The 26,148-nt window shown below is 26.8% G+C and overlaps 2 protein-coding genes across 2 annotated transcripts; one reads left to right on the forward strand and one right to left on the reverse strand.

The window, feature by feature from the left end:
* Nucleotides 1-2,137: 2,137 nt before the first annotated feature.
* LOC132935557 (DNA repair protein RAD51 homolog A) lies at nucleotides 2,138-9,700 on the reverse strand. Its single transcript, XM_061002152.1, has 7 exons — nucleotides 9,207-9,700; nucleotides 6,058-6,173; nucleotides 5,743-5,880; nucleotides 5,437-5,646; nucleotides 5,006-5,214; nucleotides 4,409-4,538; nucleotides 2,138-2,768 (listed from the first exon to the last, which is right to left on the reverse strand). Exons 2-7 carry the CDS (start codon nucleotides 6,145-6,147, stop codon nucleotides 2,523-2,525), a joined length of 1,023 nt encoding a protein of 340 aa, XP_060858135.1. The 5' UTR covers nucleotides 6,148-6,173; nucleotides 9,207-9,700; the 3' UTR covers nucleotides 2,138-2,522.
* A 155-nt stretch (nucleotides 9,701-9,855) lies between these two features.
* Nucleotides 9,856-15,270, forward strand: LOC132935556 (exocyst complex component 5). Its single transcript, XM_061002151.1, has 17 exons — nucleotides 9,856-10,108; nucleotides 10,191-10,309; nucleotides 10,389-10,506; nucleotides 11,060-11,257; nucleotides 11,343-11,407; nucleotides 11,470-11,653; nucleotides 11,716-11,856; nucleotides 11,925-12,001; nucleotides 12,109-12,219; nucleotides 12,296-12,391; nucleotides 13,189-13,348; nucleotides 13,452-13,690; nucleotides 13,763-13,849; nucleotides 13,913-14,015; nucleotides 14,077-14,233; nucleotides 14,303-14,463; nucleotides 14,530-15,270. The coding sequence occupies exons 1-17, from the start codon at nucleotides 10,076-10,078 to the stop codon at nucleotides 14,629-14,631; spliced, it is 2,151 nt and encodes a 716-aa protein (XP_060858134.1). The 5' UTR covers nucleotides 9,856-10,075; the 3' UTR covers nucleotides 14,632-15,270.
* The last annotated feature ends 10,878 nt before the right edge of the window (nucleotides 15,271-26,148 follow it).

Consider the following 26,148-nt stretch of genomic DNA (forward strand, 5'->3'; position numbering starts at 1 on the left):
ACATAAAAAAAAACTTAAATATTCATATATATCATAGATATTTGGTTTTTTGTAAGAATAGTGGCTGAATTGATTATTTAAATACAATATAGCAATATTACCACATAATTACCACATAAGGGGGAACAGCTTAAACATTACTTCCCCTTCAATACAAGTACCTTTCACTTTTAAGAAGTATATGTATAATATTCATTACACATGGTGTAACAGAAAAATCTAACAAAAATAAAATAAAATTGATGCTAGTTAAACGTATGACAAAAATTATGAAAATTATATAGATAATAAAGAGTTTAAGAAATATACTAATGTCAGGAAATTCCCACAAATAATATTTTGAAAAAAGTTATTATGTTTTAAATTAATTTACTAATTTACTAAAAAAAAATATTGATATTTTAAAAAATTAGAAAAATAAACTAGTTGACTTAGATAAATATTTTTACCATCAAAATTGTTCTTATTAACAGATTTAAAAATTGGCTATTTTGAATTTTTCCAAACAAATTTGGATCACATTCTTAAATGCATATTTTTTAGTTTTAAGAAATAAAAATGAAAAAATGTATAAGTATTATAATTATAGCCCAAGTGTTTATAAATTATATTAAATAAAAAGATTGTTTAAATATTGATTATAAAAAATGTTACCTATATAATTTATCAGTTCATTCTGTTACATCCTGTATGGGTACCACATACCTAAATAATTCTAATAAAAATCTATTTATACCTAGTTATTAGTTCTTTTGATCAATATGTGGAAGATTAGTTTCCATAGTTCCCAATTGGCAATTTCTGGTTTTAACTGAATGTATGTACCTATGTATCAGATCAATATTTTTTTTTATAATTATTTGAAAAAAAATATTCAATTGTATTATAATTACATAATATAAAATTGAGTATAAAATATAGTTTTAAAACAATATTTTTTTTTTAACCATCAGCCAGTAATAATAAATAAGTTTAAAAAAGAAAGAGTTCTACAAACCGTTAATACCATTGTTTATATTAAGATTGGTGTTATCTTCCTGTCATCTGGTGTTATATAACATGTAAAGGCAGTTCATTATGAATATTATTTGATAGCTGGTGGACGTGTGATACGCGTGTGTAATATATTTTACTGTACATCACACTGCCACTCAGCTCAACAAACTTTAAAATCCTTCATATTGTATTTTAATAGATTTAAAACTTCATTTTCCAAACCTGATGATAATTTTAATACTAATAGCAATAATATGTGTAATAAGGCAATTATTTATAATCTAAAAATATTCTATCAAAATGTTCATGGCCTTAATTTAAAACTAAATTAGTCAATCTCAGATGTTTCTTTCCTATGTTTTACTTTTATGACGTCATTATGCTTACTGGAACTTGGCTAACACCTGACATTAATGACAGTGAATTGTTTCTTTGGCTTTCAGGTGATAAGACTTAATAGAAATCCAAACAACAGTTTTTTTTCCGAGGAGGTAGAGTACATAATAATCAGCCATCAATAATTCCTTTAAATCCCATCCTATTACATTAAGTATCTCGATAGTAATCAATTGAACCTATCACCAAAAAAAAATATGGGACTCTTGTGCCGTATTCAACTACCGTATTTATGTTGTATGCACTATATAAACCTTGTATTTAACATCTCCAATAGGTCCCTGTTCTTCTCTGTTCAAAATTAGATCATACCTAGGCGGCCAACTTGTGTGGGTATGAGTTGCTTTGTTCTGAACCACTGACCTTGCACATTGACTTTGTAGGGGAAGCATCTGACAATTAGTCCAACATCAAGGACGAAAACAGGTTGCCACCGAGGTACAATCTCATTTTGAACAAAGTATTGGGACTTATTACATTACAGATGTTAAATACAAGGTTTATATAGTGCACACAAGATAAATACGGTAGTACTGTAGATTATGCTTAATGTGGGCACCAGTAAATATGGGCATAATAGTCTGGTCCCAATTCTAATGTATACTAACTAATTTCAGTTTATATGGCCAACCACAAAATGTGGGCAGTTGAAATTGGTCCTGACGTGTCCATATTAAGCGGAATCTACTGTATTTGTAATGTAATATTGTGATATCTAAATAAATAAACTATTTTTGTATTATGAAATCAGATCAATATTTTTAATATATAATTTTTATATTGATGAAATACAATATTAATAATTATAAAATATTTACAATAGATATACACAAGGTAATACAACAATTGGATTCAAAAACTAATTTTACTGAAAAAAAATAACACTATTATAATATTACAAAAATGTATGATAAATTATATTTAATATAAAAGATAATTCTACAAAATAACATGTCAACATAAGGTTAATTAAAAAAAAATTAATACAATTGTATTATTTAGCTTAGCAAATGTCAAAAAAAAATTTTTTTTTAACAAATTTTAATCTACAATAAAAATAATTGTTTTAACTGAACATTTTTAAATAGTGGTATTCTTATGAATGAATTTGATAAAGAAAATTATTTTTGTTACTCTTTTGCGTCTCCAATTCCATCAGCATTAATAGCAAACATTGCTTCAGACTCCGGTAAACAAGGAGAATCATATATCTTGCAAATTCTTGTTTCACCTCTGCCTTTACGCAAGTACAATCTAGTAGTAGACGCATGAGCCATTATATTTCCACCAACCGGTTTTTTTGGATCTGCCGCAAACATAGAAGCACCATCCACTTGAGCAACTACTTGATTAGTTATTACTACAGCAACCCCAAACTGAAAAAATATTGTTTGATATTGATGTTACAAAGTGAGATAAGACAGAAGTGCTGTTAGGTATCTAATGATGAAGCAGTGCTGCAGTTTTTTTTCCTAATGTGAAGGATACTTTGGAGGTCATCCTCTATCAAAACATTATTTTATGAAATTTATATAGATGCATTATGACATAATATGTTAAATACCAATTTCATTTAGTAAAAATATTTTTCCAACAAAACTTTTAAAATCTAAGAACTTTATGTACTAAGTATTTTATCAAACATTGACTATTATAACACAACTATTTTTGACGAATAGTAAATTAATGAAATTAGAATGACTAATAGAAAATCCTATATTTGGAAAGTATTTAATACATTTAATTCAATACATTTAGTAATAAATGCATTTTAAACAAATTTGAAATTTAATTTTTTTAGCTTTTAGATTTAGAAAAATCTTAAATAACTGTTCAGTATTTATTTCTGAAGGTCGTTCATATTCCTTATAAAGCAAAGTTATGTCTTAAAATGATTCTAATAACAGGAGTTTCTTAAGTAATTCTTGATTTCCAAGAAGTCCCTCAATAGTTGCTAAGAGTTAAACAAGTTGCTAGAATTTCAGTGAACTTGTAGCACAATCATTATTCAAATATATATATAAAAAAAATATAGTCATTATTTATAAATATATAAAAAAAAGCCATATCATGTACTAAACTCATCAAGCATTTATTTTTAAACACTTCCTTCAGTGTTAAAATTTGGCTTGTGAAATCCTAATCAATATTTTCTTTTTAAGTTAATACAAAATCATATAATTTCTTAATCAAGTCATCTTCATGACAAATTTTACGGATTAGAAGGACGTGGGACTCGCATGCGTTGTCTCCGTCTTACAAATGGGTAACACAGAAAATGTTACGCTCAGCATCACGTTAAGAGAAATTCGACCTCTTTTAAAATGTAAAGGTAAGATTATTATCTAGACAATGGCATACAATTTTTATTATATTTTAATTTTAAAGCAATTTATGAGTATTTTAAATTGTACAAACAATTTACAATTTTAAAATACTCATATCTCGCTTTAAAATTAATATATAATGAAAAGCCTATGACATTGCCAAGATTACAATCTTAAATTCAAATTATAAAAGAGTTCAATTCACTCTAATTTTAAAATAATGGAGATAAACATGATCTGCTGAGCATAATAATTGCTATGTTACGCACTTATAGGACGGAGACAACACATACGAGTGCCACATCCTCTTTAGATACAAATCAAATGTACAAACACTTTCCACGGATTAAAATTGAGCTTTATGTTTCATTAAAATAATGTTAACGACATAAGTAAAGATTTAATTTTGAAATTTTCATTTGTGTACAATAAAATACATATTCTTCTACCTCCATCCACATTATTATTATTATTACTATAATTAATTCATTAAAATAAATAAAAATACAGATTATTCTTATGCAAAATTATTACTAAAACCATATAAATTAAACATTTTTAGAATAGAGGCCTCAAAATACCATGGGTGAGTGTCCTCACATTCCTGTAGCCTTATCACGGCTGCCTGAGTGGATATTACAGCACTGCTATGAAGTAAACATAGTAGAATATTAAAATATAATTTTTACCTCATCTGCAAGACGTAATAACATTCTGAGAAATCTGGCCAAATGATTCTGTCTAGCAGATAATTCACCTCTACCAGAATAATCAGTTCTATATAAAGCCATGGCACTATCCACAATCAATAATGCATACCTAAAAAATAAATGATAATTATTCACAATTTTGTACTTATTGTAAATATAAAATAATTGAGCTAATTAAGCTATAATAAAATACTCTTTTTTTATGAATAATTTCTTAGGTAGTTATCTGATTATCAATGAATAATTTCTATTTGAAAAGTAGTAATTTTTAATTGTTTTCAGTGTTATGGTATCAATAAGTATTTTAAATTTAAACACTTCACTTTGAAAAACAAAATTATGTATACTTTTTCTTAACATGTCTGTGGTTGTGTTGTGTTCTATAACACCATAGGTCTTCTGAGTGAGCTCACTTAAGTTATATTTAGGATATTATTTAAATTAATGTTAAAATTTATTGAAGTCAAAAATTTAAGTTTCTAAATGATAAATTATTTATGGAAAATACTTAACCACTGAGATCACATTTTGATCAATAAAGGTTTAAGATTATAGTTATAATATACAATATTTTACCTAGATTCAGCCATCATAGCTCCAGCTTGCAATAATAATTGTGTTTGATGATCTGTGTTATATGCTCTGGCACAAGCAATATTATCAAGTACATCACTTCCTACCAACTGATATCTTTCAGCTACTGAAAGCAATCGTTCTGGCCGGAATGTACCTTCAGTGTCAATATAGAGGCATTTTCCTTCTCCTCCATTTTGACCAATAGGTAGCTAAAAAACACAAAACTAATCTATACTCTAAAAGGAATAAGGATTATTTATTTTGTTTAGTATTATTGTTTAGTATTATTATTTTATGTTTAACCAGTTTTGAAAAATAAATACAGTTCTAAGTTCTGTCAAAACTCGAAGATAACAAAGCAAAATAAGTTCATGACATTTAGTACTTATCATTTGAATATGGTTAACTTTTAACAAATTAATTATTTTTACCTGACAAGTTACAGCCAAAGTATGGCACAGTTGTGTTTTACCAGTTCTGAACTCTCCAAATATTTCTGTGATTGAACCAGTCTCAATGCCACCACCTAATAAACGGTCTAATTCTTTTGAACCAGTGGTCAATTGAATAATTTCAGATCTCTTTAGATGAAATATTGTAGCAGAAGTAAAACCGAGTGGGACCATTTTTGATGCTTCAGCCTATGATGAATAATTATGAACATGTAAAACAAATATTTCATCATCTTATATAAACCAACAAAAAAAATGTTTTAATTATATATTTCAATTGTTTACCAATATTTTATCAGCCTTTGCTTCACTTATGCCCTTAATAGTAATGAGATGTTTTTTTGTCGCAAAAGCAATAGATTCTATAGTGTGGTATCCAGCTTCTTGAAGTTTTTTAATATCTCCACTAGTAATTCCTTGACCCTGTACCATTTAATTGACAAAATTAATTATCTCAAATACTATACACAACTAATTAATTAAAACAAAATTTTCCATAATTTCAATTAGATTACATACATATTTATTTACGAACCCACTATAAATAGGTTAAATTTAATATAAGTAACTAGTTTAATAAATTATTATAAATAATTTTACTTCAAGTTTTGCAATTAGTAATGGTCCATCATCTTCTTCATGATCTTCAACCACGGCTTCTTCAACATGTGAAGTCGACGCCATAGCCATTTTGTATTAAACCAATATTATATTAACTGAAAATAAATAAGCAAATATTCAATATACGTAAAACAAAAAAATGGTAGGCAAGTGGGTGTCGCTCTGTAGTACAATAGGTTACAAGTGGGTCACTGTAATGGATTGTGTTACATTTGAATTCAATGATATAATATCATTGTACAAGAAAAATTATGTTGGTCAGTCAGCCTATGATATATTAATAAGTATATTTGATGATATTATTATGAATAAAGTAATATTTATATTTAACCTTTTATTTGCTGTTGATAGAAATAATTGTTTATAAAGTTAGAATTTTGATGAAAATATGCAAATTATTTTAGTTATTAAGTTAAAAATGTATAAAAATGTTTTTTTTTCATATCTAAGATTTGAAAATTGAATACAAGATTCCTCAGAAGTCCTACAACAAAAAAAAGTTTATCGGAAAGTCAAATTACATTTTTATGAGCGTTTGAAGTTCAAATTTTCTGACATTGTATCCTCAGGGATATTCCCCTACACAAACAATTTCTTAATATCTCATGGAACAATTTTCTTATTTTATTGTAGGTAATTAAAAAACGAATAACCATAGTCTGCTTTGTAGATATTTGATATACAGTTATTATACTATTATAATTCAATTATCATTGAATGTTTATATTAACATTTTCAATATACCATAAGATTTTCAAAATATTGGGATTGTTTTTAAACTATTTAAATTTATATAAGAAATTTTTGATTTATAGATTCTGATAGGAAAGATAAATGATTAGAGATAGAGAAATTGATTTTACAAGAATGTGTATTTTTTTATTTTTTACAGAAATCCAGTTTTTGTTTTTTACTCTAAAATTCATAAATAATGTATTTCCACACTTACGGTTGTAAAATTGAATACAAGATTTCCTATATAATTTCAATAAAGTTTAGTGCAAAGCCATTTGAGTTTTTTATGATCGATCAAAGTTTAATTTAGACAACATTAAATGTTCAAACATAATATTATAATAAAAATGATAGTTATTTTGTTTTTAATTAAAAAAGTTTTATTTGTTGGGACTTAACATTACTAACTTAACTAACTTAACATTAATACATATTATATTATTATTTACTACACACAATAAATATTCATTAATATTTAGATAAATTGTATACTATAAGCTTTTTATACAATGAACCTATTCACACTGCTCTACGAATCAAAGTTAAAATAACAGTATAACAGTTAGTAATAATATAAAATTATGCTAAAGATATAATAGGAGATTACCAAACAGGATTTACAAAAGATAAATCAATAGTAGACCAAATTGAGTACACAATCAATCAAATAATGGAAAAAATCTATAAATTCGACCAAGATATACACTTACTATTTGTGGACTACAGACAAATCTACAACTATATCAAAAGTAGTTTTTGAGCGGGTGAAGATTAAATTTTCTGAAATTTCAAACCCAAGAGCTAAATCTTGAGAACGTTCAGCAGCTATTTCTGGTTTGAACATAATACCTATGATTATCTAAGTATGAAATATCTTCATAATATAAATATCTCGTCTATTAATTTTTTTTTTTTGAAACTTTGTCATACTTAACATTATAAACACTTATTTCAAACCTCATTTTAGGATTATTAGGTATGATTTTTCATATGCTATGGGGTGTGGCATATTTAGGGGGAGAACCCAAGTGTGCCTAGCTATAGTGAAAATCCAAGTTTAATTAAAACATTGAATGCATGCTTTATGTATATACCCACATCTTAATACATAATCACACCCTGTGGCCAGTACATACTTTTGATGCCATACTTAAAGTTTTTCCTTTTTTAACAGTCTATATTATAATATATGATTTATGAAAATTGGAATTTAAATTCTTTACTTGCTAATAAGTGATAACCATCAATTCTTTTCTGTTTAAATTGTTTAAATACATCGATGGTGTATTTTATTTATTAGGAATAGATTTCCATTCACTGTTGTATTTACACTGATAATAGGAGTTTTTCAACACTATAGGTTGATTAAAAACGTTTTTAAGGAATCAACAAGGAAATGTTAGATTTTTAGCCTTGCAGAACTTGCTTTGATGACGATTCATTGTATTATAACATTAAATATAGATGAAATTGTAAATATTATTATAAAAATTAATTTACATAATATTTATAAATTAAAATGGCACAATCTCTATTTGTTTTGTTTATGTCACAATTATAACCACCCGGCACTCTAAAAGATGTCCAGTTATGGCTTTGTTAATTATTAGTGCTATGCTTGAATATACTCTGTTCAGTGAGAGAACATGCCACAGGCCAGCTCAAATTGGGTCTTCTGTTAATCCCCACAAGACACCTTGCTATAGGGAAAAACCAGTTTTGATAGCAAAGTGATGCGGGAGGATGTGCATAATTGGCACGTTGTTTCGCTGAACAGAGCACCTGTAGTGATAAATTGGCCCATAGTGAAAATAATTCTATATACGCCACTGATGATAATATGTATCATCATCTTTATCCCCATTAGTTGTCATATTGTTTCTATTGTAGTTGCATTTTTATTAGTAAGTTGTAACATAGGTATTCTATGTATAAGGTACATTAACTCCTAAGGAATATTCTAAAATTGGTTGTGGGCTACTCCTATATAGACTTGGCAGGACACAGGTTGGTCATCACTTAGCTATAGGAAAAGAAAAATCTAGATATTGTAATAAATCTGTCTGGTGTAGGACTAATTTTCAAAAACCAAAACCAAATTGTGTTACCTGATCAACACTAAAACAAGGTTTGTATTTAAAAAAATATACTCTTTTATATCGGACGTGGAAATTTCAAAGCCACATTGAATCGCGACGTAGGTAAGTGAAGCGACAGACGGAAAAAAACAAACGAAATTACAACAAACATTTCGATTCGAGTAAAACAGATATTCGAGTTTGTTAAAGCTGAGATGGAAAAGATCGGAAAATGATACCATCCAAACACGACAACAGGATGGCGAGGATCAAACCAACGAAGATGTACCGTTTAAAAAAAAAACACGCACTTACCGGTGATTGATTGGATCGAAAGTTGAGTTTGATCTCTTTAAAAACTTCTTTTCGGAGTGCGATGGGCACGATGCGGACGATAAACCAAAGACGGAAAAAACAGTAATATTTTATATTTTTATATTATAATGTCTGCTTTTTCTGTGGAATGATGCACAAAGTGTGGTTGGAATGGTTGGATAGGCGCAGACCGTGTTGTTTAAAATGTTTGTTATTATCAACGGTCGGCAACGGGGACAAGGCAAATGGGCGCGAAACGACAGATTAGACTGCCCGTGGTGGGGACGATACACTCGTACCGAAAACTCGGAAACGACGAAAATCTGGTAGATATCTGGTGTGTTCCTCTGTTGGACACCTGTCGGTTCGGTGAACATCCCGGTTCATTATTTTTCACACCGGTTTTTGTCTAGCGAATTTCTATAATAATTAAGTACAACACAACATTTGAAAAATTATGTTCATAATTATTTATCAAAATATTAATTATTAAAACCAATAAACAAAACGAGTTATTTGTCTTATTGAACAATATTTCTATAGTAAAAATATTGTATCGATGGTGTACTAATTATTTCACGTCATTCGTTGAGGCTTATTTCCGTGTCGTCTACGTCCTCTCGGCCAAATCATCAGGATAACGCCCTCCTCTTTTCGCAGTGATAAGCTGATAACAACGATTGGTAAAATTCGCGTATCGCTATGGTCCGCCGATCAAGAAATTTCGTTTCAATTTAATTTTATACGTTTCGTCAAACGGCTTATTATTTATTAAAATGTACGTGTAATATGCTGCAGCACATTTCGCTTTAACCGATTATTTTTATTTACCGTTCTCATACCTACTATTCTGTGAATAACACGACAAAATGATGCAACAATACATAAAAGAAATGGAACAGGTAAAATTGTACAGATCTAAATAATTATGCTGTTGTTAAGAAAAAAAACATTATTTATTTCGTTGTTACTTGTGTTTTGTAGGATCCATACGATCCTGATGAATTTGTCGAACGTTTAGCTTATCGTGTATTTGGAAACAGTGCTGACAGTGATAATGCAGTAGTGGACGATGTTCAGGATACATTTGTCCAAGCAATTAAGTACTAAACTTTGATATAAATGAAAAATAATAATCAACCCGTAGTATTTCTGAATATTAATTTAGTACATGGATTTCAGAGACTTAAAGTTTTTACAAGAACGTCAAAAAAGAAAATGCGAAAAATTAGAACAAGATTGTCGAGAAAAGGAATCTCTATATGCAATACAAATTCAAAATCTTCAAGAGCAAAATAAGGTAGATTTAATTCTTTTGATTTTTTGTTAATGAATGTGAAAAAGTAAGAACAATGCTATAAAAAAAGTACACATTAAAATATAATTTATTTAAACATTTTAAAAGTTTTTGAGAAAAAGAAATGAGTGCTCAGCTAATAAAAAACTGATGAAAAGTAAATTAATTAGTTGAACAAAGATAAATAATAGATATACTTGAATACCTATATGCAGTTTTAAGAAGTAGGTAGTAGATTATGTTTTTCATATTTGAAAAACAGTGACTTGAATAGTTAACATCTGACTTGCTTTAGAATTCAGTGATTCCCAACCTTTTTTTACTCAACGACCGTTTTAGATTTTTAAAAATCTCACACCGCCCCCCACCCTGGATTTTTATGTACTAAATTCTTAAATCTAATAAAATTAAACACCTCCCTCAAAATTAAAAAAGCCCACAAGTGGGTGGTATCGCCCACGTTGGGAATCACTGCTTTAAATAGAGAACAAAAACATTTCATTCAAATTATATGTTGAACTTGCTTAATTAAAATTATATCTACGTTTTTAAACAGGCTGGAATATCGATATTTCAAAATTTAGATGAACGAATAAATTATGTAGCCACAAAAGTTATTCATGTTGGAGATCAACTAGAATCAATTAATACACCACGTTCAAGAGCTGTTCAAGTTCATAAACTTATTGGATATTTAGAGGAGTTTATGTCAGCCGGTCCACTATCCATAGATATTTTTAATGATCCAACAAAGGTAAAAACCTTTCTATTACATATGAATATTTTTTGCTTTTTTTTCTATGGAAAGATGTATTCATGTGATTGTAAATTTAATTTAGATTGATGATGCAGCTGATGTGATACAAAAATTATTTCCTATAGCTCAAGAGCTTCCTCCAGGCAAGTAAGTTTTTGATAAAATTACTAGTTAAATTCACTTTGAACTTCTTATACTTAACATTTTAGATTCGAGGAAGCCAAAATGAAAATAATTAAAAAATATGATGAAATTGAATGTTTATTAATTGAAGAGTTTATTAAAAACCACTCTCGAAAAAATGTAGTGCGAATGAATGAAATTGCAGCCATATTAACTCATTTCAAAGGTTATTCTCAATGTGTGGATGCATTCATTGAATACAGTCAAGCGGTACTATGATATGCTATTAAGTCATAAATAAATAATATCATTTTTAATAAATATTTCCTTAGAACTCACTTTCGGGAAAAAATCTCTTTGCTGACATTATTCCTGTTTGCGAAAACAACCTAAAAATTATTGAAGCAGTATTTACTAATCCTGATCAAGTTATGGCCAAATTTATTTTGAATATTTATCAACTTAAACTACAAGTATATTTGTGTTATCTTATTTAATAGAATACTATAGTACCTTTTATATTTATTTTTTAATATTTTAGAACCATATTATTACAATATTATCTGAAGTTAAAGATACGGCAAACTATTTAGAAAAGTTATCTCAGTTATACAAAAAGTATGTTTCTATTTGAATATTCAATTATTATTTTATCTATTTATGGCAAATAAATAATTCACAAATGTTTTGTTAGAATTAGAATTATTATTATTTTTTTTTTCCAGAACATCTATATTATCTAAAAACCTTTCACGCTTAAATATGGGAAACGATGATATGTTTTTAAATAAAATGCAAAAGAATATATTTCAAAAGTATCTAGATTCATACTTTATGTATGTTTTTTGTCAGTTCAATCTTATTAGTAGTATCAGTATAATCTTCTAAACTTTTTTTTTTTACCATTTACAGTTCTGAACTGAAAAACCTTAAAGAAAAATGTTTAATCATTTTACAACAATTTTATGAATCTAAAGGACACCAGAAAAAACAAATTCAAGCAGGAGGGTAACTATAATTTATTTGCTATTTATGAAATATGAGTAATATTTTGCTTACCTGATTAAGGTTTATACTCTTATATTGATTATTCATACTACCTAGTACCTACTACTATTCAATTACAAATCACTATTTCAAGTCATCAGTGTTTCCCAAACATTAGTCCATATGTCTGTCATCAGTGAAATGTGGTGACTACTAAAGATATATTTAAATGTTCATAATTTTTATTCCCTAAAAAACATCAATGTAGCGAAAAATATATTATTTATTGGGACTTTTCTGTACATAATCGTATTTTTCCATCATGGTTAATTATAATATGAATATTATGCCGGGTAGATAATAATAACCTTAGATCATATACAATAGTTTTTGAGCTACCTTAATTATTTGCTGTATCCAAAATTTATACCCACTTATTGGTTATTTTATAGTGATTGTTGATGCCAAGTATGTGTGATGAGGATTATGTTGGACGTGGCTCGGTATACGAGAAACACATGTAGCTTCATCCATTGTATATGATCTAAGATAATAACTATTATTATCCTGACCAATACTAAACACGACTTGTTTATTGTTGTTATTACTGCTTACTACTGACTTATCGTTTTTATTTATTCTAACATTTTTGAAAAAAGTTATCTATATTTATAAGAAGAAAAAATAGGTTTCCCAAAAATTGAGCTAGTCTGTAATCTACCGAAGGTAATCTTTATGTGGTCCATAACGTCAACAAATTAGGAAACAATGATTTTAATGACCAAACCATATTTAACACAATTTTCTTATAATTTTAGGTTTCAAGAATTGCGTAGAGATTTACAGACAGTTATTAGCACTCGTACCAATTTTAATATAATGCACATTGAAGATTATGGAGGAGAAACATTTTTATCTGAATATGTAGCTACATCTCTTATTCAAGAATTTAATCAAGCCTTGGATAGGTGTTGTACGGTATTTATCATTTATATAATTGATTTTATTTACTTTTTCCTGAACTCTCTTGTTATAATCATTCATAGAAAATAATAATAATTGAATTGTTAATATTTTTCAGTTATCTTCATCATCTGATATCCCATCTAATAGCTATCAAATTTTTGAAATCTTAACATCTTACTTGATTGAAGATTATGTTGATTATGGCTTAGAATTAGCTGTACAGTCTGTGCCCATACCAGAAGCTAAGACCCACGATCCACCAAATGTTTACTTCTTTGAAGTCATAAAACAAGTCAATGCAATAATTTTGTTATTTGAAAACCAGCTGTCTGATACTTTAGTCCCTTTAATTATGTATGTTTTAATTTTTTCTTATTAATATCATTATTGAATATAAAATTTAGTAAATTAATTTTGTTTTATTAGTACAACTCCAAAGTATTCACAATGTATAAGCTTTAAGAAAAAGAAACTGGAACAAATAGAATCAAAAATTGATTTTGGTCTAGATAGGTTTGTATAAAATATCGAAACATATAATCATATATTTCTATTTAAATAATTAACTTGTTTTAGATCTTTAAATGCTGTCACTGGTTGGGTCAAGATTTGTCTTTCTTCTGAACAAAAAAAGTCAGACTTTAAGCCAGAAACCGATGTAGACACAATGACATCAGTAGTAAGTAGATAATTAATGTACAAAATGTATATATATTTATTATTTATTTTATGCTATTTAGGCTTGCAAATCTGTTGTTCAGTATTTGAGTAGTAACATAAAACACATACGTCAATGTTTGGATGCCAAAAATGCTGATCTTGTTTTAGCGGAACTTGGAATCAAATTTCATCGTATTGTTTATGAACATTTGTTACAATATACTTATAACTCTGCTGGTAATAATTTATTCATGAATCATTTATACCCTTAACTGTGTATTAAAAATTAAAAACAAAATCCTTTAGGTGCCATGTGTGCGATATGTGATATGAATGAATATAGACGGTGCGTTAAAGATTTAGGATCACCATTAGTGATTGATTTATTTGACACTTTACACGCACTATGTAACTTGCTACTTGTGAAACACGAAAACTTAAAACAAGTGTGCTATGGTGACACATTGGTAATATAAAATTTTTAAATGTGTATGTATTGTAACTAACCAGTTAATAAATTTGTATTGATATAGGTGGGTTTGGATCATTCGATATTGAGCAATTTTATTCAACTTCGTTCAGATTTTAAATCTCAAAAGTTAGCTGCATTGTTAAAAAATCTAACATCTAGATGATGTATAACAACTTATTGTTATAATGCAGAACTCCATTTACTATAAAGTTACTCTCACTAAATGTAATGACTGAATGAAAGTAATTTTGTGTTAATATATTATTAAGTACAATTTATTTTGTTACTATGTTAAAACGTTATACATTTTTATATCAAATAAATATGAATGTAATATATATATATATATATATATGTGTATATCAGTTAATTTACTATCTAATTATAATTCATATAATTACATTTTCACTGAAATCTCATTTTAAATATTGTAATACATAATGTTTTTGAGGTATATGTAGATTTTAATGTATTCGTTGAGCAATAACATGTATTATTATATGCGTTCATTAGTATTTACTATAGTGCCATATATATTCTACTATATATTTTTTCATTTAATATTTTAAATGTTGTTCTACGTTTGAAATGTTAATTATTTATACAAATGACTATGAATCTATAAATGTTATATTAATCTGGTAAATTTTTTTGCCGAATAATTGTTATATGTGACAAATAAAACACATACCAATACTGTATACACTAACTAACAAATATGTAACTTCAGCATTATAATAAATTATTGCACACTGTATATTTTTATTATTTAACTAATCCAAACTAATTAAAATTAACATTGTTAAGGCACTAAAAAAGATTTTTATCAATAATTATTTTCATAAGATACACAAAACAATAATATATTTACTATTTTTGTTTGACTTAAGTTTATGAGTAATAAATTGAAATTGAGATAAGCTGATATGTAAATAAATATCAGTATATCACAAGTCACAACTGATTGTTAAATGTGTACCTATATACTACCTATAATAGACAAGCTTCTAAAACAGGTACATAGGAAAATTATATTAATTTTAAATTGTTTCAATGGTAATTGTTTATTACATTGTTTATAGAATAATTGACTGACGCTGATAATACAACAATATTGTTATAATCAATTTGGTTAACAGCATATTTTTAAACCTACTTGACAATTAAATCATGTTATTTTTCAATACAAAAATAATAGCTTATAGTTTATATTTATTAAAATAAGATTATTCCATAACTACATTTCATATTTTGTGTCTACACTACACAATAAGTAAACAAAATAATGCTTCGATTTTGACTTCAGTATCTTTTCCGGTGGGAAAAACTAAAAATGAATCTAGTTGGTGCATTTGGGTAGTCAAAAATTTAAAATTCACAATAGTTTTCAAAAGAGCAGGAAAACAAAAAAAAAATAATGAAAACTAGAATTTTTACGCAAAATTGGAATCCGATAAAATCGATTTTGGTTTTTAGTGTAACTCTTAAATAAATAACCGTAGAATTTAGATGCATGAAATACATGTGATGCATGATCACTGAATGTTTATATTAGCTATACACCATAAAATTTTCAAAATATTTTTGAGCTATTTGCCCCTTTTATCTTCTACTAAATTTGCCACTGGTTAAAAATGTATTAAATGTTCAACTTTTTATAGTTTTTTAAAGATAACAAATTTAAAACATGGTTATGTTATATGTCATGCGTATGTGTTTCATACTGTAACACTAAATCTAGTTTGTGGAAAACCGATTTTGGGTAAAATTCCCGCTTTTTCCGGCGCTTTTGAAAACTATTGGAAATTTCCAATTTTGACCTCCCCAATGCACCAACGATATTCACTTTCTCAATGAACAAGATACTGAAGTTGGAAATCCAATCATTATTTCGACTACTTATTGTGTACACTGACACAAAAAAAATGAAAAAAAAAACCCACATCATAGTAAAACCAATACATTCATCGTTTCACTCAGAATCTAAAATATATTTAGTTCTGATATAATTTGTTATAATCAAAAATTTGTTTATTGCATTTTACAAATATGATTCGTTCAATAATCAAAATGCTTTCATCAGTCATGTTAGTTATTTTTTAGTGATAGTTGCACCACAACGATGAACTTTTCTCTACATAGGTATAATATAATATTAGTTTAACAAGGATTGTAAATAGAAACAAATAAAGAATTAAAAGAATAAAAAAAATATTTAAAATACCATTCAAATACTTCAAAATGAACAACACTGTAAATATGATAATATTATGAAAATAATATTATTTTAAGCTTACCAGCTACCGTATTAATGATTGAAACAGCGAAGTCAAAAATAAACCTACCTACCTAGGTATAATATTAATTTAAATATATCTAAGGCTGACAAACCATCCCTGCTCAAAAATGTTTTCCGTATACATTGATGTTATATTGTTATGGGTATCGTTGAATTCAAATTTAACACCATCCATTACACTGTAATGATTACAGTAACCCAGTTGTAACCTATATACTGTACTACTGTACAGAAGAGCGACACCCGCTTACCCGCTTTTTATTTATCATTTTGAATTAATTTTAATTCCGACCTCTAGTTTAAGAAACAAATGGTATATAACACCTGAAAGTCTTCAAGTCAAAAAGTTTTCATATGTCAGTTGCATTTTTAAATAGGTAGGTACGATGTACCAGGTACCAGGTACCCTGTTCTTTATTTGGTTATAAATTATAATTATTAGTTTCCTATGATTTAAGCATCCTCAAGATTTCATTTTTAGTCGTTCCTATATTTTAATATATTTTTTCAGTTTCATAAGATAAATTCACTATCAAGATTCGATACCATATATTACTAAACAATACCACGGAACATCATTTGAAATATCATCCTCTAAACTTTCAACAAAGTTTTTAAATTGGCGATGTATCTTTGAACCTGAACGTATGTAATTTACAATTTTAAGAACAACACTCATCACATGTTCATATTTAAAATATTTATCTTATTTACAATATATATAAAAATTATATAATAATATGACCTTTTTTTTTACATTTTGGTATTTGGCTCTTCCATATTTATTAATATATTTGGTGGCTCGCGAGTCTCTATTCTATCTGCTATATATATAATATAGCAGATAGAATATTATTTTTCATAATTATTAGAGATATTCAGTATTTCCATTGTAATGTGATTTTTTTATATTGCGTACATATAATATAGCATTTAATATAATAAATACAAACACAGAATACCTATTACCTATCATTTATCATTTATGACTGATCTAAATATAACAATAGGGCATTTCCTCTCCATAAGTATGCTTCAATAGAGCAGTGCCTATCTCAGACCTGTACCTATAGCAAGACCACCCACACAGCATTTTAATATTTCCCAACTATGGTAAAAATATTTTCACAAAAACAATATAGTTGTCAAAATATTTGAAAAAGTTGCGTAAATAAGAAGGAAATATTTTATTTATATTTTTTGGCCAAGAAGTTCACATTTGAAAAATATTTTGAAAAATACATTAACAAAAAATTTGAATCATATTTTTTCAAAATACATTTTCATGGAAACATTATAAAAATATTAAGTCAAAATTTTTGTGCAATCATATTATATAGTCCAATATTTTGTTACCATGAGAATAAAATATTTATACAATATAAGTAGTCAAATATTCATTATTCAAGCACTCCAAATATTTACAAAATATTATCATTTCCCAAATGCTGTATGGGCAATAATATACAGCGCGACGTGTCTGTTGATATAATAGGTATCAAACCCAATATATTATTACACCTATATAATTTTTACTTATACCTAGACTATGGTAATCCATAGACGTAAATTATTATTATTATTATTATTATTATTATTATTACATATCAAATATCATCTGCTGCAGCAACATTACTCAAATCCCATCGTAATAGATTCAATTTAATATAGATGAGGCGTGCTGATTAAATATTAATTGTTTAAAAACATTACAATGTAATAGCTAATAAAATATCATAATATAACAGTCTAGCAACGATTAGTTGGCTGCAATTAGTTTGCATAAAGGTAATATATTCATGTAGCTGGTACATACCTAAACATCACTTTAATATGATAACTTAACACAATTAACAATAGCTAGGTAGGTATTCCGTAGCTGCCGTCTGCCGTGTAACGTGCGTAATATCAATAATAATATACGTAATTCATGTAGTGTCGTGTACGTAGTAGATAGTTAAACGTTAGTCATTTTATATGCGTAATATATTATTTTTACCTTGGTATAATGGTACTTATAATATTCAAATATATACCTATATATTTTAATATTATATATTATGATTGAGTCGATGATCAAGGATCTAACCATAATATTATTATTATATTTATTATATGTTACGGATAGGCAAGTATAACTGTATAAGACCTAACCTAACCTAGCCTAAATAAGGTAATAAATAATAGTACAAGATCATAATTTTCGTGGGTTAAGTCGTCATTAGGTACCTACCCCTACAGCATAAAAATATTTCCCAACTATGGTAAAATATTTTCAGGAAAATAATATAGTTGTCACTTGTCAAAATATTTAAAAAAAGTTGCGTAAATAATTAGGAAATATTTTAGTTATATTATTTGGCCCAAAAGTTCATATATTTGAAAATATTTTATAAAAAATATTTTCAAAAAACATTTTTATGCAATCATTTAGTACAATATTTTTTTATTAGAAGAAGAAAATATTTATAAAATATTATTATTCAAATATCCACAAAATATTATCATTTCCTTATATTTTCAATATATTCATTAGTCATCATCTGAGTTAGTATGTAAATTTTGATAATTAATTTTTAATTTATCTGCATAATGTTAAATACAATATAAAATATTGAAAATTGTTTGTGTCCCTAGAATTTTAGGCTACTTATCTTAATTTTAATAATGTTATTTCTTAATAATTGACTAGGTGTTTACAAATAATATTTATTGTTATCTACTTATCTATGTCCGACATAGGCGTGTCTACAGGTCATGTCTGTCATGCACAGGCATGACCTGCGAAATTTTATCCAACTTAGGTACATTATAAATTGCAGTGCATAATATAAACGTTTTTTTCTAAGTTTCTGATTTCGTATAAGTTTTTTGATTTTCATAACATAAAATTAAATATTTGTTAGAAGTATTATTAGCAGGGCTAGGATTTATATGCAAAAGCATGTTTTTTTTGCGACTTCTGATTGTTGATTTTGTCAGTAATGTCCACGAATCACCTCATGATGAGATAAATGGTGGTATTTTTATTTTGCATGTTTTTGCATATTTTGGATGAAATGCATATTATTGCATATTATATTGAATAAAATGAATATTATTGTACATTTTGATTATAAGAATGCGAAAAATAAATGTTTTATAGTAAATTTCATAATACTTGGTTTTTTGTCAAACATAAATTTTATTTTTATAAATACAATCCTATGGTACAATAGGTATGCGATAAAAGACTAAATAATTTGACATTCATTCTCGAAAATTTGAAAAAATATGTGATCGTAACATGTAACACTCGTAATGAATGTGAATTATAAAATTTATTTCTAAATTATTTTTTTTTCTCAATTATATTATATTAAGGCGCCCGATGCCGATGCCATTTTGTCCTCAAAAATATATTCTGCGGGAATAATGATACCACCTTATAGAATCAACCAAATTTCATAATTTTTTATTTAATTGCTAGAGAGAAATATTCTACAGCCCGCATCGATCTCTGTTTTTCAATATTTCATTCTCAAACTTTATAATATGTCTAAAAACATACAAGATAAAAAGCATTTTTTTTACAAATTTTTTAATACAATTATTTGAAATAAAATACAAAATCAGAGATTGGTGGGGGCTGTAGGAAGTCTTCTTCTTTCAGATAAAAAAAAAGTCATCAGAATCCGACAATTCTACAAAGCTTGAGCGTTATTCCCGTAAAGTCGTTTTTTTTCGATATAATACACCCTATCAACCCCCCCTCCCCTAAATAAGTATCAGGTAGTAGATTAGTGTAAAAGTCTTATAATTGAAGTGGCAACTAAAATATAAAATTTAATTTTCAAATTTTATAGAATTGTGAAAAATTTGAAAAACTGGTAACGTGACCCTAAAGACAAACAGCTAATCACTGATTTATTTCAACAAAAAAATATTTTTTTTGTAACTATATTTTTGTGTTTATCTTATAAAAATTTAAATGCATATTTTTGCATAATTTGGTAAATAAAATGCATATTTTACCGTTTTTTATTGCATACAAATCCTAGCCCTGATTATTAGTGTTAAAATTATATTTTAAAATTACTAAATACAATTTCATATAAGCTACCTAGTCATTTATTTATCTGATAAGAAATATTGTTTTTTTTTCCAAATAAAAAAAGTAAAACTGATTCAATTAAAATCAGATGATAAAGCTTATTTTAAAATTTGGGGGGGTCATATTCCCAAACCTTTGTCTATTTTTTTTGGTGGGGGTGCAGTAACCCCTCCCCTGAATATGCCACTGTTGTGCACGACCTGCGGATGAGGTGTGGACACGCCTATGAATTGTCCGATGTCGTACAGGCAAATAAATTGAATTAATTATATTATTGAACTTGTAAATTACGATGTAATTAGTGCCAAAACAATCGACGAACAAATGTAATTTGCGCCACATTGCCCACATCCCACATCTAAATATTAATGTTGGTCATTTATGCGAAATAAAAGGGCATTAAAAGGGGATTCGATACCGACAGTTTTTAAGGAGTTCAATATAGGCAACTTTTTGTCTGCATGCGGGTTGTGTAAATGTGACTTATTGTGTGAACTGTGCATACTGCATAGTAAGTGATCATTAGTGTAAGTAACTGTTTAAAATAAATAGAGACGTACTCCCGCATGTCCACGTACAGGTCAAATCTGCGCAATTAACACCTACAAACATTTTTATTTGCGCCATTTTTCACTTTAAATTTTAATTTGTGCAACTTTCAAATTAATAATAATTTTCTTTTAAATCTTATTGATATGTATTTAAAATATTATTCATAATTCAAGTATATTTAAAATGTTTTACAGATAAATTTCTAGAAAGCCCCCGCTTTTTTTATTTTACTATTTGTGTAACGTTTTAATAATCTTCTAGAAATTTATCTGTAAAACATTTTAAATATACTTGAATTATGAATACAATTTTAAATACATATCAATAAGATTTAAAAGAAAATTATTAATAATTTGAAAGTTGCACAGATTAAAATTTCAAATGAAAAATGGCGCAAGTAAAAATGTTTGTTGGTATTAAATTGCGAAGGTTTGACCTGTATATATATATAATAATAGACAAGACGTAATTGTAATAACATAATTATAGTAGTAATAGTTTTTTTATATTAATACTGTCAATACTGATTAGTGATTAGATGTCATCATGGTTAAATTCATGGTAAACCGTGATGTACCTATCTAAAAGAGAATATTATCTGATTTCTGAGTGCAAAATAGTAAATACAAATATTTTAGTATTTACCAATTTTAGCATTTGATCATAGTAGGTGATGACAGGCCCAAAATAAAATTCAAAAAAAAAAGGTAAGTAAGTGGATGTCGTTTTGCTGTACAGTAGGTTCCAAGTGGGTCACTGTATAATGGATGGTATTAAATTTTAATTCAATGATATATAATATCATTGTATATGAAAAACGATTCTAAACGGAGACGATTTGTCATTGTGGATATTTTATATTAGATTTATATTGTTATTACTTATTACTTATTATTTATTATTAATATTTTATACGGTAGCCGGTAAGTTGAAATTTAAACATAAAATAACTATAAAAAAAATGTATTTTATATTTTTGATATTTTTTGGTTACAGAACAACCTACATGGAACCTTTAAATGCTTATAAAATAAATTGTGCTTATGTATTTTTAATATTTTTCAATTATTATTGTAACAATATATCAGGAGCATAGTATTAATTTGTCACGCTTTTTGACAAATAACATTTTATTGACATTTATAGAAAAAAAAATTAAAAAAAAATTATAATTGAAAATGTCCGTAAACAGCTTGAAAACAGTCAAAATATTTAGACAATTTTATCAAGTATAGGAATTGATAAAATAAACATATGATATAAATTTCAAGTGTCTACGGTTATTGGTTTTTGAATTACAACAAAATAATAAAATCCCTACTTGAAAAGTCGAGTGAATATCCAAATTTGTAAAAACTTCAAACGCTCATAAAAATTAAATTTGACTTTCTTATAGACATTTTTTTTTTTTTTTTTTTGATAAAAGTAGACAAATTTATAAGAAATCTTATATTACATTTAAAATATTAGGTTTAAAAATAAAAGTTTTTAGGAATTTCTAACTCAAAATAATTGGCACATTTTCGTGATGTTTACGTATTTTGTCGAAATTCAAAATTTAGATCCTAGTAAAAAAATTTTGACTATATATTTTTAATATTTTTCAACTGTCATTTGTAATAGAATTATACACTAAAAACCAAAATCAGTTTTGCGTAAAAATTCCCGTTTTTTTAAAATTTTTCTGCGCTTTTGAAAACTATTGATACACTTTTGACGTCTCAAATGCACAAACTAGATTCACTTTCCCATCAAACAAGATACTGTCGAAGGAAATCGAAGCAGTACTACTGCCCAAAACGGTAATGACAGACACAAAAAAAAAGGTAGGCTAGTGGGTGTCGCTCTACTGTACAGTAGGTTACAAGTGGGTCACTGTAATGGATGGTGTTAAATTTGAATTCAATGATATAATATCATTGTATAAGAAAAACGATTCTGAGCGAAGACGGTCAGTCAGCCTATAATATTACCAAGTATATTTGATGATATTATTGTGAATAGAGTAAGTTATATAATATAAATTTAAATTGTCACAGTCAAGTGCCACTAGTGGGTGGCTTCTTACTCACGTACGACGTACTCATGTATTATTGTAACTCTTATTATCAAATATGCTAATTGTGCATAATTTGTACATATAATATATATTATTGTGTAAAATAAAATAATAAATAAAAAAATAAAATTGTCAATCCTTAGCTATAAAAGTTGAACATTTTATACATTTTTAACTACAAAATAGTAATTAAATTTTAAATTTGATAAATGTTGTCAAAATTCCAACTTTAAATGCGTATAAAAAAAATTGTGCCTATGTATTTTTAATATTTTAGATTCTGAGCGGAGCGAGGAATGTAATGGTTTTACAGTGATGTTTATTTCTTTTTCTTTTTTATTCTATAAACACTTTTTCTCCCTCTAAACTTGTTCAAAAGCATCTTTTCTGAAAGGTATTCTTGAGCTGGTACTTTAGAGAGGTCATTTTTCGATTTTCGAAACGCTACTCGAAATAAAAGCGGTTAAAGGAGAAAAACGTATGATTTCACGATTTTATAATATTAAATAATTACGGACGACGTTTTCTACCAGAAATATTGCTTCAAATGAAAAATGACAAGAGATATTTTTTGTTGTATTTTGGTTTTTTGTTTCTTACGGCTTAAAGTTCGGAAAATGTTAGCTATTTTTTAGCTTTTTATAGACATTCTAATTTTGGGAGTTTTTTGTTGTAATTCGGTTAAAAACATTCGTAAAAACTTGAAATTTGGGTTGTTTACTTATATTAGCCTTACCTAGACATATTGTAAAATTTTCAAAACATTTGAACGACTTATGAGCTTTTTCTTTTATTTTATATATTTTTTCATTTTTATGATATTTCATAATTATAAATTACAATTATAATTATATAAATTACCTATTTATATAAATCGTTCTTAAGCTGTTCTTATAACGCTTTGTTTATTACCATAGAAACGAATAAAATTAAATAAAAAAGATTCCCTCGTCCGCTCAGAATCGTTTTTTATCGAATGCAATCATTGCATTCAAATCGAATACAGTAAAATTACACTATCCTGTCCGAGGCCAGAAGGGACGATGGACAAACATCCACCGCCGAAATGCTCTGACCTACTTTTTTATTTACCTACTTCCATTTAAGGAATATATCAGGAGCCTTGTATTAAATTGTTACGCTTTTTACCCAACAAATAACATTTTATTGACGATTATAGAAAAAAAAACCAAATAATTGAAAATTGACAATGCCCGTAAACAGCTCAAAAAGAGTCAACATCTTCAAGTATGGGAATTGATAAAATAAACATATGGTGTAAATTTTAAGTGTCTCTAGTTAATAGTTATTCTTTTTTGAATTACAACAAAATAACAAAATCGCTACCTACATGACAAATCGAATAAACATCCAGTCTTATAAAAATATGATCTTCAAACGCTCATAAAAATTTAATTTGATTTGCTTGAAGACATTTTTTTTGATAAAGGTAGACAAACTTATAAGGAATCTTGTATTACATTTTCAAATCTTAGATATAAAAAGAAAAATTTTTATGAATCTCAATTCAAAATAATTTGCTAATTTTTGTGACTTTTCCGTATTTTGTCTAGATTTGAACTTTAAATACTTATAAAAAAAAACTGTGACTAAGGATTTTTAATATTTTTCAAGTGTCATTGTAAAGATATAGTAGGAGCCTTGTATTCAATTTTCAAGCTTTTTTATACCCAACAAATTAATTTAATAGAAAAAAAAAACTAAATAAATTGGAAACTGAAAATGTCATGGTGTAGGTATAGAAAATGCTAATATAAACATTCAGTCAACATTCCTTGTATCTACAGTCGTTGGTTTTAAGGTTACACCTCAATCGTTTTCGTAAGATTTACAGATTATTTTGTTAAAAATCGATTTTGCATAAAAATTCCCGTTTTTTCTTAATTTTTTTTTGTTTTTCAAAGTGCTTTAGAAAATTATTGAGAATTTAAAGTTTTACCTCCTTTATAATAGGTCAAATCACTCTAATATCAAAACTAACAGCACACTATTGAAACTATATAGTGAACAAATGTATGGGTATAGTATCCTCTTAACGTTAATAACATTACCCGTGCCCCTCCTACATTGGTTTTTTCACGATATATTAATTGTTATACCTACAATTATTAAGCATTTTTAAATTGTAATAATTTACATAAAAATTAAAACATCATAAAATAGCCAACGCAGAAACACATGTAGTGTTCTTAATTTATAGTTTGATATTATAGACTGTAAAATTAAATATTTTGATTACAATGCATAGTTTATAAACTTTAGATTTAAGTTAATATACACCTAGGTACCTAATAAAATTACGATCAACATTTATTATTTTAATAAATTATAGGTCTTAAAATACCTATTAGTAGGTAGGTAGGTACCTATTATAGTATTATCGACATATCATTATATTATATACCTAGGTAATATAAATGTTATTTGTTTTGTATGTTTACTGTTTATTAATTATTATAGTAAATAACAAATTATCAAATCTATATCAACAGTATCTAAACTATGGACTCAATTAATTTAAATATTTGTTTAAGTTGTACCTATAAATTATACATGGTCATCATAATTTGTAGTTCGACTAATTTTTACTAGGTATATTACTAAAAAAATATTTAATTGAACAAAACTCAGAACTCAGTGTTCTTACTTCTTATAC

The sequence above is a fragment of the Metopolophium dirhodum genome, chromosome 1 (genome assembly GCF_019925205.1).
Source record: "Metopolophium dirhodum isolate CAU chromosome 1, ASM1992520v1, whole genome shotgun sequence".
In the NCBI taxonomy this organism is placed as follows: Eukaryota; Metazoa; Arthropoda; class Insecta; order Hemiptera; family Aphididae; genus Metopolophium; species Metopolophium dirhodum.